Genomic DNA, 12351 nt, shown 5'->3' on the forward strand with positions numbered 1-12351 from the left:
GTACATTGGGTGAATAACAAAAACACCACACAAGGGTTAAGCTTACATGCAGGTGTTCGGAGCATGCTACTTAGCACAGGTGGCCGCCTATGTCTTCCGTAAACAAGTGCTGTAATATGGAGATATGGAAACACTAACCTTATGCCTAGATGTGTGTGAATTGCAATTATATTATTTTCAGTAAATCTTTGGGATACATTTTTTCCCCCATCTATGGATCACATGTAATCAGTTGAGTATGAAGACACAGGATAAGCTTCCAACGTCTCTTTAATTGGATTTGAGTCATGGATTATAGCAGTAAATATGAGCTATTAAACATTTTCTCGCCTTCACCAAAATAGTTGATTGTGAATATACAAAGACATGAAAAGTTCATAACGGAATACTRCATCAAATCACTTGACCCATTCTTTTAATGCAAGCAATTACAAATTGAAGTAAGAACTCGTTAACTCATAAAAACGGAACAAAATTGACAAATTTCAAGCAAAACAATTGTTCGAAAGAGGCATTTTAAAAACAGAAACTGAGAACTATATAATACATATGGCAAATCATTCCAGTGGTTCTCCATCCATGTAAAGCCGGAGTTCGTATGTCGTCGTTCTACACAATTTACAGTCTCGTTCTCAGGATTGTCCTTCCAACGTAGAAGTCGTCTCATCGAACAGACTGAGCAGGTTCTTTGGTTCAAAGCTGGGTCGAGGGAGGGGCTCTGAGCGGACCCAGTTCCGGACGGGCCATTGGGAAGTGTGTGTGGATGTGTTGTGCTGATTGTGTGCGTCCATGGACCGGTCTATCAGGCTGAGTCTGTGAGAGCCTGTGTCTTTGGGGGACCCTGTGAGTGCTGTCATTGTGTGGTGGGATCTGTCTGAGTGGATGCTGGAGGGTGTGTGTGCGAGGTTGAGGCTACGTGAAGGTGTGTGGATGTGACCAGAGTGTGTAGGGGTGTGGGCAGGACTGAGTTGATGGAATACTGGAGGGGAGTTTGGCAAAGGGGTGGAGGTGCTTCCCATGGATAGCCGGGATTTGATTCTGTTGAATGAGAAATTGTGTGAATGTCAAAGGGAAATAATAAGTGAAATATAAGTTAAGCCTTTTTCTATTGAGTAACTGTGGCTGAAAGGATGGACAAAAGATTGATCTCACTATACCTTTTCAGCAGCAGTGCTAACATTGCATTTTATTTTAATAATTTTTTTATTGTTGACTTTTAGCTTAATAGGTACAGTTGCGGCAAATATATTGCCACCCTTGCACTTAAGTAATTACGGATTTCTCAAATAAATTGATATAAAAAAAGACTTTGTTACAAAACCTTCTGCCAAGATGTTCAAGGCCCCYAGTACCAGAGGCAGCAAAGCAACACCATATAGCATTATCAAATCTCCCCCATGTTTGTTTGTAGGGAGGATGTTCTTTTCATTTAATGCTTAATTTGGTCATCAGTAAACTGAGCTGATCTGTACTGGCAAAGAGCTCTAACTTTCCCCAGGATTTAGGCTTGTTTAGGTGGGTTTTTGAGACATTTAAAATCAGGCCTTCTTGTGCCTCCTTCAGCAGTGGGTTCTTTCTATGTTGACCAACTACCAAATGAAGCATTCAAAGAAAACAACATCCTCCCTACAATAAAATATGGGGGAGATTCGATAATGCTGTGGGTTTTCTTAGCTGCCTTTGGTACTGGGGGCCTTGAACAYGTGCAAGACATCATGAAATCAGCAGATTATCAAGGTGTTTTAGAGTGCAATRTTCAACCAAGTGTCCAAAAACAGTCTGTTGAATGTTGTGGGTTTTCCAGCAAACACATCAAAAGCACACTGGAATAGTTCAAGAAGAAAAGCTGAACTGTTCTGGAGTCATCAGCGAAGAGTCTATCCATAACGTATGGCGAAAGCTGAAAACAGCAGTCGGTGGAGGGCACCCCTCCAACATTGCAGAATTAGAACAGTTTGCTGCTGAAGAGTGCACATTTCTACTGGCAATTTGGCCCAGCAAGCTTATTGATGGCTACAAGAAGCATTTKTTGTCAGTYAGCTTGGCCAAACTCTGTGTAACCAAGTCCGTGCAACCAAGTCCTAGCTCCAGGGTGCCAATAATTCTGTCCATGCCATTTGTCTTTATCTTCTAAATRAAAATTGAATTGGTTCTGCAACATTGAAAACCCAACAAAATCCATTAAAAGTTATTTTTAGAAGATATTTGGAAATTATTTATTTTTACATTGTAGAATAGTGAWGACATCAAAACTATGAAATAACACATATGGAATCATGCAGTAACCCAAAAAGTGTAAAAAAAAATCTAAATATATTTTAGATTCATGACAGCTTTGCACTCAGCATTCTCTCAACCAACTTCATGAGGAATGCTTTTCCAACAGTCGAAGTAATTCCCACATATGCAGAGCACTTGTTGGCTGCTTTTCCTTCACTCTGTGATCCAACTCATCCCAAACCATCTCAATTGGGTTGAGGTGAGGTGATTGTGGAGGCCAGGTCATCTGATGCAGCACTCCATCACRCTCCTTCTTGGTCAAATAGAGCTTACACAGCCTGGAGGTGTTTTGGGTCATTGTCCTGTTGAAAAACAAATGATAGTCCCACTAARCGCAAACCAGCTGGGATGGTGTATCGCTGCAGAATGCTGTRATAGCCAAGCTGGTTAAAAGTGTGCCTTTTAACTGGCTCAAACGCATTAAGGAAAGAAATTCAACAAATGAACTTAACAAGGCACACCTGTTAATTGAAACGCACCTTCAGTGCTCGGTTGTCTCCACCAAGTCTGTCCCTAAACAATTTGATTTGCTGGTTTTAYATATTAAAAACTTTCAAATAACTCTTTGTTGACTGTGTCTGGGTGTTATCAGCCACCACCAGCACTGGCCTGTGCTCTAAATGCCCTAAGCTCTCTTCTGGCCCCTTCCACCAGCTGACAAACTAACCCTGATTCAAATGACCATCCTACCCATGCAAGACTACAGAGATTAAATTTATAGATGGGCAGGTAAGGGTGCTCTCGAGCGGCTAGATGTTCTTTACCATTCGGCCATCAGATTTGCCACCAATGCTCCTTATAGGACAGATCACTGCACTCTATACTCCTCTGTAAACTGGTCATCTCTGTATACCCGTTGCAAGACCCACTGGTTGATGCTTATTTATAAAACTCTTAGGCCACACTCCCCCTATCTGAGATATCTACTGCAGCCCTCATCCTCCACACACACAACACCCTTTCTGCCAGTCACATTCTGTTAAAGGTCACCAAAGCACACATCCCTGGGTCACTCCTCTTTTCAGTTCGCTACAGCTAGCGACTGGAACGAGCTGCAACAAACACTCAAACTGGACAGTTTTATCTCAATCTCTTCAAAGACTCAATCATGGACACTCTTATTGACAGTTGTGGCTGCTTCGCGTGATGTATTGTTGTCTCTACCGTCTTTCCCTTTGTGCTGTTGTCTGTGCCCAATAATGTTTGTACCATGTTTTGTGCTGCTACCATGTTGTGTTGCTGCCATGTCTTAGGTCTCTCTTTATGTAGTGTTGTCTCTCGTCGTGATGTGTGTTTTGTCCTAAATATATGTACACATTTTTTTTTTTTCAGCCCCCGTAGCCGCAGGAGGCCTTTTGGTAGGCCRTCATTGTAAATAAGAATTTGTTCTTAACTGACTTGCCTAATAAAATKTATATATTTTTTAMAGCTGGTTGAGAGAGTGCCAAGTGTGCAAAGCTGTCATCAAGGCAAAGGGTGGCTACTTTGAATAATCTCAGAAATAAAATAAMTGTTGATTTGAAGAACACTTTTTTGGTTACTATGATTCCATATGTGTTATTTGATGTCTTCACTATTATTCTACAATGTAGAAAATAGTAAAAATAAAGAAAAACCATTGAATGAATAGGTGTGTCCAAACTTTTGACTGGTACTGTATATTATCCATTGACAGTGAAGTAGTCTGAGTGTACAAAACATTAGGAAMACCTTATAATATTGACTTGCACCGACTTTTGCCTCAGAACAGCCTCACTTCRTTGGGCATGGATCCYAAACGGTGTYGAAAGCGTTCCCCACGGGTGCTGGCCAATGTTGACTCCAATGCTTCCCACAGTTGTGTCAAGTTAGCTGGTAGTGGGTCTCTACTCTGAATAGCTCATTCCATCACATCCCCCAGATGCTCAACTGGATTGAGATCTGGTGACTGGGCAGGCCACTGCAGTAAGCTGAATTCACAGTCATGTTCATGGAACCATTCCTGGACAATCCTAGCCTTGTGGCATAATCCTGCTGAAAAAAACTGATTTGCAGATGGATATACTACTGCCATTAAGGGATGCACCTGATTGGCAATGATGTTCAGATATCCTGTGGCATTCAAACGTTGCTCCACTTCCATCAAGGGGCCCACTTGAGTAAAAGCGTTTCTCCACACCCTAGTCCTCCCATCAGCAGGAACCCRGATTCCGACCAGGCAATGTTTTTCCAATTCTCCAGKGTCTACTGTTTTCATTCCTTAGCCCACTGCAATCGCAGTTAGTTTTTTTGATGAAAGAAGTGGAACTCTAAGGTCGTCGGCTGGAACCAGCAGCGTTGCGGTTCTTGACAGACTCAAACCGGTGGGCCTTGCATCTACTACCATACCSCATTCAAAGACAGTTAAATCTTTTGTCTTGCCCATTCACTCTGAATGGCAAACATACACAATCCATTCCTCAAATATACTTATTGAACCGGTCTCCTCCCCTTCATCTACACTGATTGAAGAGTATTTAACAATAAGGGATCATAGCTTTCACCTGGTCAGTCTCATRGAAAAAGCAGGTGTTCCTAATGTCTTGTACACTCAGTGTATATGAATATGCAGAAAAAAAAGACAATGAGGTTGCATTAAATGGAGAACTCCCTCCCAATCAATATCTCAAATGCTCAATCTCATTTGGATGTTATCTGGTCTCGTGTCAGTTCAGAGTTTGTCATTTACCTGTGAGAGAAGGTGGGGGAGTGATCCGGGCCTAGGGCGTCGGGCAAAAACACCACGTCCTCTAGGCTGCCTGAGTCAGTGTGCATCATGGCACTGGGRGGCAGCATGAACTCCAGCTCCGAACTCTCCTTTGGAGGGGTGCACGGGGAAGGGGGCGTCCAGCGTGGAAGGAACGGGAGGTTGAGAGAGGAGAAGAGCCCCCAACCAGAGTATAAAATAGACTAAAAGAGAAAGGTAGAAGATACACAAGTTTATTTGAATAGAAGTACTAATCAAACAAGTCCATCTTGAACAACATTGAGAGTCTATCCACAGGGATACAAACTGGTGAAGGCCCAAAAAGGAGACACTTATTTTGTGCACTGAAACATGGAAAAAAATCCCTGCTAGGGGGAAATGCAGGTTAAGTAATTAAATTACAAATAATATGATTTACATGATCAGTCTGTGTGTAAAATAAAAAGGGGTTAATGTGAACCTAACTCTCACCTAAAAAAACTACTTAAAGAAAGCAATCCAATGTTATTTGTTGCCTAGACTTTACAGCAAACGACACAAGTCTTGAGAAAAAAACAATACATTAATATTGCAGTTAGCCATGACGGCCTTTATAGAACGTTTGTGACCACACATCTAAAATATTGCATTTGGGGGAAAAAAAGACCTTAAAGTAGAAATAGAATGAAACTAACTGGCACTCTTTTTGCTCTATTATAGTGGCCACTATAGTAGACATCGATCAAGTGCACAAGGCTACATGTGCAAAAATAATGTTCACTGAGTAAAAAAAAACATAATCCCCCTCACTCACACACAAGTGATACTGTCAAGTTCAACAACAAAAGCAATATCTTTGGACTACACTGCACATTATTACATTGTATACTTTCTGCCTGTGGACATCTGTTCTACAATGTGCCAGCAGAACATGATACCCTTTGTTGGCATAATTGATCTCTTTCAGGCAGAGAGTACACCTRGCATACCCCTTTTTATCCACTGTATTGAAAAAGTGAGAAAGTGTGTGGTGTTCCTTTCACCTCCATAGTGGCATCCAGCTTAAGCCMGGCCCAGCTACACTTGATCCCTGAATCCACTTGTTTAACAAGCAACGCCTCATTTTCAACTAATTCTCTCATTATGAAAATTAACCACATACTGTAGAGGGAAAACATTAGTTCACAGATAGTAGTTAGTTAGCTAGTTAACATTTCACACAGATTGCCAGGGTCCTGGTAAGCAACTAAACCGTTGTAAATTGAGGAACAGCAAGGAGTCATATACCAGTTAATATTATAGCGAATTGGTTAGGTTACTAACGTTAGCTCATCTGATGTAACATTAGAAGCTAACGTTGGCTGTCTGACTTTATTAACCAACTAATTTTCACRCCATAAACTCAATTATTTGATCAGTTAAGTTGGCTAATGTTGCTCAACATTTCTCTGGCTAGMTAAACGGAGAATTCGATCCAGCTAGCAAGATACTTAACAATGCTAACAATACTTGTTCCACCACACTTTCTCCCTCACCTCAAACTTTCCAAATGCCAGTTGTTTTTCCAGTTACAGCTCATGAAGTACGCTCCATCACCTTCTCACCCCTGTCCCCGTGGTCAGGCTTCTCCCCTACCTCTTCGGTATCGTTCAGGGGACGTGCTGCTGTAACCGGCAAACTGCGTTTCTACTCTCTGCTGTCTTTCCAGAGCGCACGCTGATGCTGTAACTAGCAAATTGGTTGTCCCTTCTCTCTTCAGTCGCGTGCTGTATTCTGTTGTTATGTGAACAATTAGCTGAACATTGGATACAGCCAGTATTGCTCCAAACGCACATCACTCGTTCGCTTACAGCCAGTAGTGATCCAAAGCCGCCCCACACCCAACATTTTCTCAATGGATCTACACGAATCACGTAGGTCACCTATTTTGGATTCAAAACGGCAAATTTTGCCGAAAGGTGACTAGTTTGCATCCCTGTATCCAACATGTGTATCATAGCTACTTTAAAATATATTTTCTTATGCTGGTTAGCAGTTGAGTTTGAACAAAATGCTTTATAAATGAAAAGTATTATTATTATAGTTAAATCGCAGTTTAGAGGGAGGCGGAAAGTTATGGCTGCTGGGTTTACCAACCTGGCAGAAGGTGACTAGTGTGAGCAGGGTTTCGCGGAGGAGGAGGGAGACATGGCGCCTCCACATGTGTCTCCTGACCACTGTCAGGGTGAGGAGCTCGGGCACAGTGGCCCTCACAGACAGCTCTGGGGCCAGCATCATCCGCAGCACAGTCTGCAGTTCCACTGACAAGCCTGGAAGTACACAGACAATAACGGGAAACAGAAAATTAAGATAAAAAGGATGACCCTAATAGGCATTACACATAAAATGTGACTGTCCAGACTCGAGACAAACTTGCCATGTGCAAACCATATGAACAAAATTATTCCTTTACACTGATGCTCCCGATTGCTTTTCTATATTAGACAAACACATGGAAGGACATGACAGTGTGCAGGTTAATTTCACTGCTAAAAAGGAGGAGTACAAATCAAACGGGCAAATCTTGTATAACATTGAAAGTCAATCCAACATGCGTATCGTATATATATTTTCTTAAGACCTGGGGTCGTAGCCACAAAGCATTTCAGAGTAGAAAATTGGTTGTAAGTGCTAAGAGACATTTTACCCTACCCTATTTGGTTTAAAAAATAAATACATTWAAAAAATAAGTTGTCCATGAGCTGTCCTAACCAGTTAAAAGTTACCAGCAGGTGTCTTGATAATAAAAAAAAGGCAGTGAGTCAGTGGTTCCTGTGTCACATGCAATTGCTTTGGATTTGTTGAAAGAATTGGATATTTCTAGGATATGATCAATCCATAAATAATCTAAACCTACACGCAAYTCTTGGGCTTTTGACAATGATTTCACGAGGCCTATTTCACTAGGCAGAGATTGTGTCAGGCAAAAACTATATGAAGCATTTTATCATTGCAACATTTGATGTACAGTTACATTCAACGTGGTTGTCCGAAGCGTGTTCACAGCTGTGGCGATGTCTTACCGCAACTGGGTATTTCCCATAATTTGTAAGAATATCAATGAGCGTCATCACCATCTTTCCTTTGYGGTACCTCAAACTGTCGTGATTAGCACCTGAGAAACTTTTGAGGAGTTTTACTCCTGGCTCAGAGTTTGAGCAGTGTCTGAAYATCATCCTAAAACCTACTCTGAGTTGAGTTTTTTTTGTCTTAAAAACAGGTTAACAGGATTCCAGGATTCCTAGTACCTTCTCTGAGATGCTTTGTGGATACGGCCCCAGATGTGTAAAATCTGCCATTACCCATTATCTGTGTCATATTTTGATGATTGTTAAATTGTAAAAAAAGAAATGCCAATAAATATATTGTAAAAAAAAGAAAAGAAAAAAGCTGCCATTACCATTGGTAAACTCTGCGGGTAGACGGCCTTGTCTGAGCTGCTGCCATCCCTCTCCCCCTTTCGGCACCTCCATATTGCAAGCCAGCTCCAAGATGGACACGCCAAGACTGAGAGAAACAGTAAAGTCTCATTATTACTAATTGATTAGATATAAATCGTGTTTTTTCCTCACCAGGTGTTCAAAGCACTTCACATCATAAAGGGGAATCACTTCCTCCATTATTAGGGAGTATAGGGAGCACCGGCATCATCACCTGAAAACATCAGCAGCAGGGCCATACACGCCCCTCAGCAGCTCTGGGGCCATGTATCGGGGATCACCCTCCTGGACATCCTCCTCCTCCCTCCCCTCCGGCAGGCCAGCGGCGACACTCTCCCCTCGGAGCTCCAGTGCCAGCCCAAAGTCTCCTAGTTTGAGGCGGCCAGAGCGCGTCAGGAACACGTTGGCTGGCTTGAGGTCCAGGTGGGCGAAGCCGCGGGTGTGAAGATGGTGCAGGGCCGAGAGGAGGTCGCACAGGTATGCCCACGCTGCAGGCTCATCTGTAGAGTAATGGGAGAAAAATGTGTCATTATGGACACATACAGGGTTACATTCCTCAGGTATTGTTAGCACAGCCGTATTGTGCATCAGTGGCGGTCAAACAAAGTGTATCAACAGAAATCATCACACTCCAAATATGTCATAGAAATAGGTAACAAGAACTATAAAGAAATACAAAGAAATTCMCATTAACTACATTTAATTTCACCGCCATTCACATATCACATCCATAGAACAGTAGTATGCAACATATGATGTGTCACACAGTGCACCTTTCCAATTTTTACTGACTGACCTGGGCTGGAAGGTTGGGCCTCGGCGTGCAGCAGCAGGCTGGTGCAGCACAGTTCCATCTGGATGTACAAGCGGCACCCCTCCTCCCAGGCTGCCACAAAGCCCAGGATGTGTGGGTGGGGGCACAGGCGCTCGTGGTTCTGAGCTTCCCGCATACTCCTTTTGCGCTCACTGTTGCCCCTGAAGCGCTGGACTGAACGCTTGACAGCGTAGTGGTGCCCGTCCTGGAGGCTCAGCACCTGGGAAGTGGTCAAGTGGAGCTCTGAGATCTTGTCCTCGTGTTATTTAGGCTATCCACATTAAAGATGTTGATTGACATGATAAAAAAAAATGTTTTAAACAATGATATTTTCATTTCCTGTGCTTCCGTTTTGGACAGTTCCCACTCACCTTGTACACCTCACCGAAGGACCCTCTTCCCAGCAGGCCCAGGTTGGTGAAGCACTGGTTGAAGTAGGACTGCTGTCTGCCGGGGTCGTACAGCAACAGCGGAGGGGGAGAYTTGATGAGGGAGTGGGAGAGGGGAGACCAGGGGGACGGGGGGCGCTGGGGGAAGACCCGGCTCAGAGGGGGGCAGCCCTTGGACGGGGGGCGCGGGGGTAGTGAGTGTGAGATATGGGCGGGAGGCGAGAGAGATGAGGCGGAGGATGAAGAGAAGGGAAGGCGGCGTTTCTTAAGGGAGAAGGACTGCTCGGCCTTGGAGAAGTGGGTGGGGAGGGGGAGAGGTGTGGTGGCCACTTTCGTTTCCAAGTACACAGACATGGCTTGGAGATGTTGAGGGATCAAAAAAGGGGCAATGGCCTGGGAAGTGACAGGGAAGGTATGGTGACYGTAGGATCCTGAGTTTCTGAGCACAAGTTTTGAGATTCAGAGCTGAGAAAATAGAAAGGTCAACATTAGTGTGATTTCAACATGGTTAATACAAGGTGATGTTGACATTGGGTGCAAAACAGATACCATATCTGTGAAAGACAACCTAATCAAATCCACTTTAGGTAGCTAATAATAATAGCCTGAACTATATAGGTGACGTGTCAGTCAAATAGCCATTTAATATTGACCAACTAAGCTGGCACAAACGTCATTGATTTTGTTTCTGGTAAATAAATTAACGTTGTCAGCAAATAACTGTAGCCTTGCCATCTATTTGGGTAATCTTAACATTAACATTACAGGGAAATTGCATTATTCAATGTAAACAATAGCTAGCCAGCCCTCCAAAAKAAGTTTACTTACCAAACTGGACGAAATCTATCAAATGAACAGCTTAATTCCAAGTGACAGTCATCAACGTAGCTAATAGTAGCATTCTTATGACCAGAGAAACACGAAAGTCATCGTTAGATTAAAATATACTGGTTAATGTTCGATAGTTAGCAAATAGAGCTGGCTAGCTCCTATCCAAGTCAAGCAGACTGTATTTCATAGAAAAGAGATGTATGTTTCTRAACCAGAGGAGAACGACTTTCCCCGCCTCAATCAAGTACGGTTAGCTGCAGCCAATATGGCGACCGGAGGACTTCTTCTTCGATGAGGTTTAACTGCGGTTGGCATCCAATATATGTTGCATTACTGCCACCTACTAGACTGGAGTACAACTCCCTTATGCTTTGCTTGAAAAAAACAAAAAAACWATTACCCTACCATCTAACACTACACTCACAATTKTTTTTAAATACWTTTTAAAAACACACCTTTACTCCACTATTTAGTCCTACCTCATGCCAACAACTTGAAAGGATGTGACACCACCACGTAACACACCCTGTAACTCTTCTGATGTCAAGTCTCGCACACCCAAGTACCTCTCCACAGTTGCCACCACAACCTCAATTTTCTTGGACTGACGTTCCATCCCTGCAGTAAAGTTGATAACCATTGCTATAAAATGCTAAAAATCCAATCTTACTGAAACATATATCACTTGTTGGCCTATCCCTCTGTACTGGTACAGATCTACTACTCACACCCCTCCTCTCAGGATCCCAGCCCTTGATCCATCTTCCTATACTTTCTTCACTGCCTCAGCATATGACAAATTCTGCACTACTCTAACCCTGGAAACCTCAATCTGCCTCTCTCGCATGGGACATTTCTTATCCCCAGCTCCATGGGCACCTCTATAATTAACACATACCACTACTTTCCCCAATGCGACACATTCCTTTTAGAGAGAAGTTGTCAAGGAAGTGAGTTTGTGTTTATACAGTACCTCCCGCCCCCACCTTCCATCAACCAAACATATCAATGCGGTAATATACGGAGCTATACAGAGCACTCCACATTGTTACAACATTTGGAGCTCAATTTGGCCGCGTTTGTTGTTTTTTAACGTTTTTTTTTTCATTATAAAAAAATTATCAGCAAACAACAATGTCAGGATTTGGCCAGGATTGGCCAGGTTTTGGTCACTAGATGCCCCCATTGCGCCTTTTTTGAACCTTTTGTTTTTCCCTTGTTCTAATTATTATTTGCACCTGTGTGTCATTTCATTGTAGGTATTTAAACCCTGTGTGTTTCTCAGTTCTTTGCTCAGTGTTTGTATGTTAGCACCCAGCCATGCTGTGAACATGTATTTCTCCAGTTGGATTTTCCTGAGGTACTCTGGTTTTGTTCTTGTTTGTTTTTGATTATTCTTTTGAGGTTTGTTTTTGGATAATGTCTTAACAAGATGATTCAATTCAATCACAAAAATGTTTAATTTTGGTAGAGAATTCTGGAATTTTTGTTTGTGTATAAAGTATTTGGCAACAAGAATTTAAAAAATTTACAATAATTGCAATGGTCTTGTTATCTTTGCAATAGTAACATATATCCTTAATGTCAAAAACATGGGTAGTGTTCAAAAAGGTAAATAAGTATTCTGCAAGGTTTTCCCCAAAACCTTATCACAGATTTAAATTCATAGAACAAGTGTGCAAGATTTTCACTTTTTTCGTAGAAAACACAGATATCATCAATATCAACAAATTTGGACAACATAAGATATATCCATGTAATTCTATTTAGAATCTTAAAGTGGACTACCTTACATTTGTTTGGTATACAATATTTGTAAGGCATCAACCAAGCTTTTTTCCAGACAATATCAGG

General features: G+C 42.3%; 1 protein-coding gene across 2 annotated transcripts; it reads right to left on the bottom strand.

The window, feature by feature from the left end:
• Positions 1–252: 252 nt before the first annotated feature.
• Positions 253–10772, bottom strand: pkmyt1 (protein kinase, membrane associated tyrosine/threonine 1). 2 transcript variants are annotated; one of them, XM_024008577.2, is made up of 8 exons: positions 10495–10771; positions 9649–10131; positions 9260–9497; positions 8678–8963; positions 8424–8530; positions 7121–7293; positions 4988–5208; positions 253–1038 (listed from the first exon to the last, which is right to left on the bottom strand). In XM_024008577.2, the coding sequence occupies exons 2-8, from the start codon at positions 10018–10020 to the stop codon at positions 633–635; spliced, it is 1803 nt and encodes a 600-aa protein (XP_023864345.1). In that variant the 5' UTR covers positions 10021–10131; positions 10495–10771; the 3' UTR covers positions 253–632. The 2 variants fall into 2 exon arrangements, with proteins under 2 accessions (XP_023864345.1, XP_070304471.1); XM_070448370.1 differs by lacking the exon at positions 253–1038 and adding an exon at positions 1047–2582 and having other exon boundaries at positions 10495–10772.
• Positions 10773–12351: the final 1579 nt, after the last annotated feature.

Source organism: Salvelinus sp. IW2-2015, linkage group LG18 (assembly GCF_002910315.2).
Source record: "Salvelinus sp. IW2-2015 linkage group LG18, ASM291031v2, whole genome shotgun sequence".
NCBI classification, from domain to species: Eukaryota; Metazoa; Chordata; class Actinopteri; order Salmoniformes; family Salmonidae; genus Salvelinus; species Salvelinus sp. IW2-2015.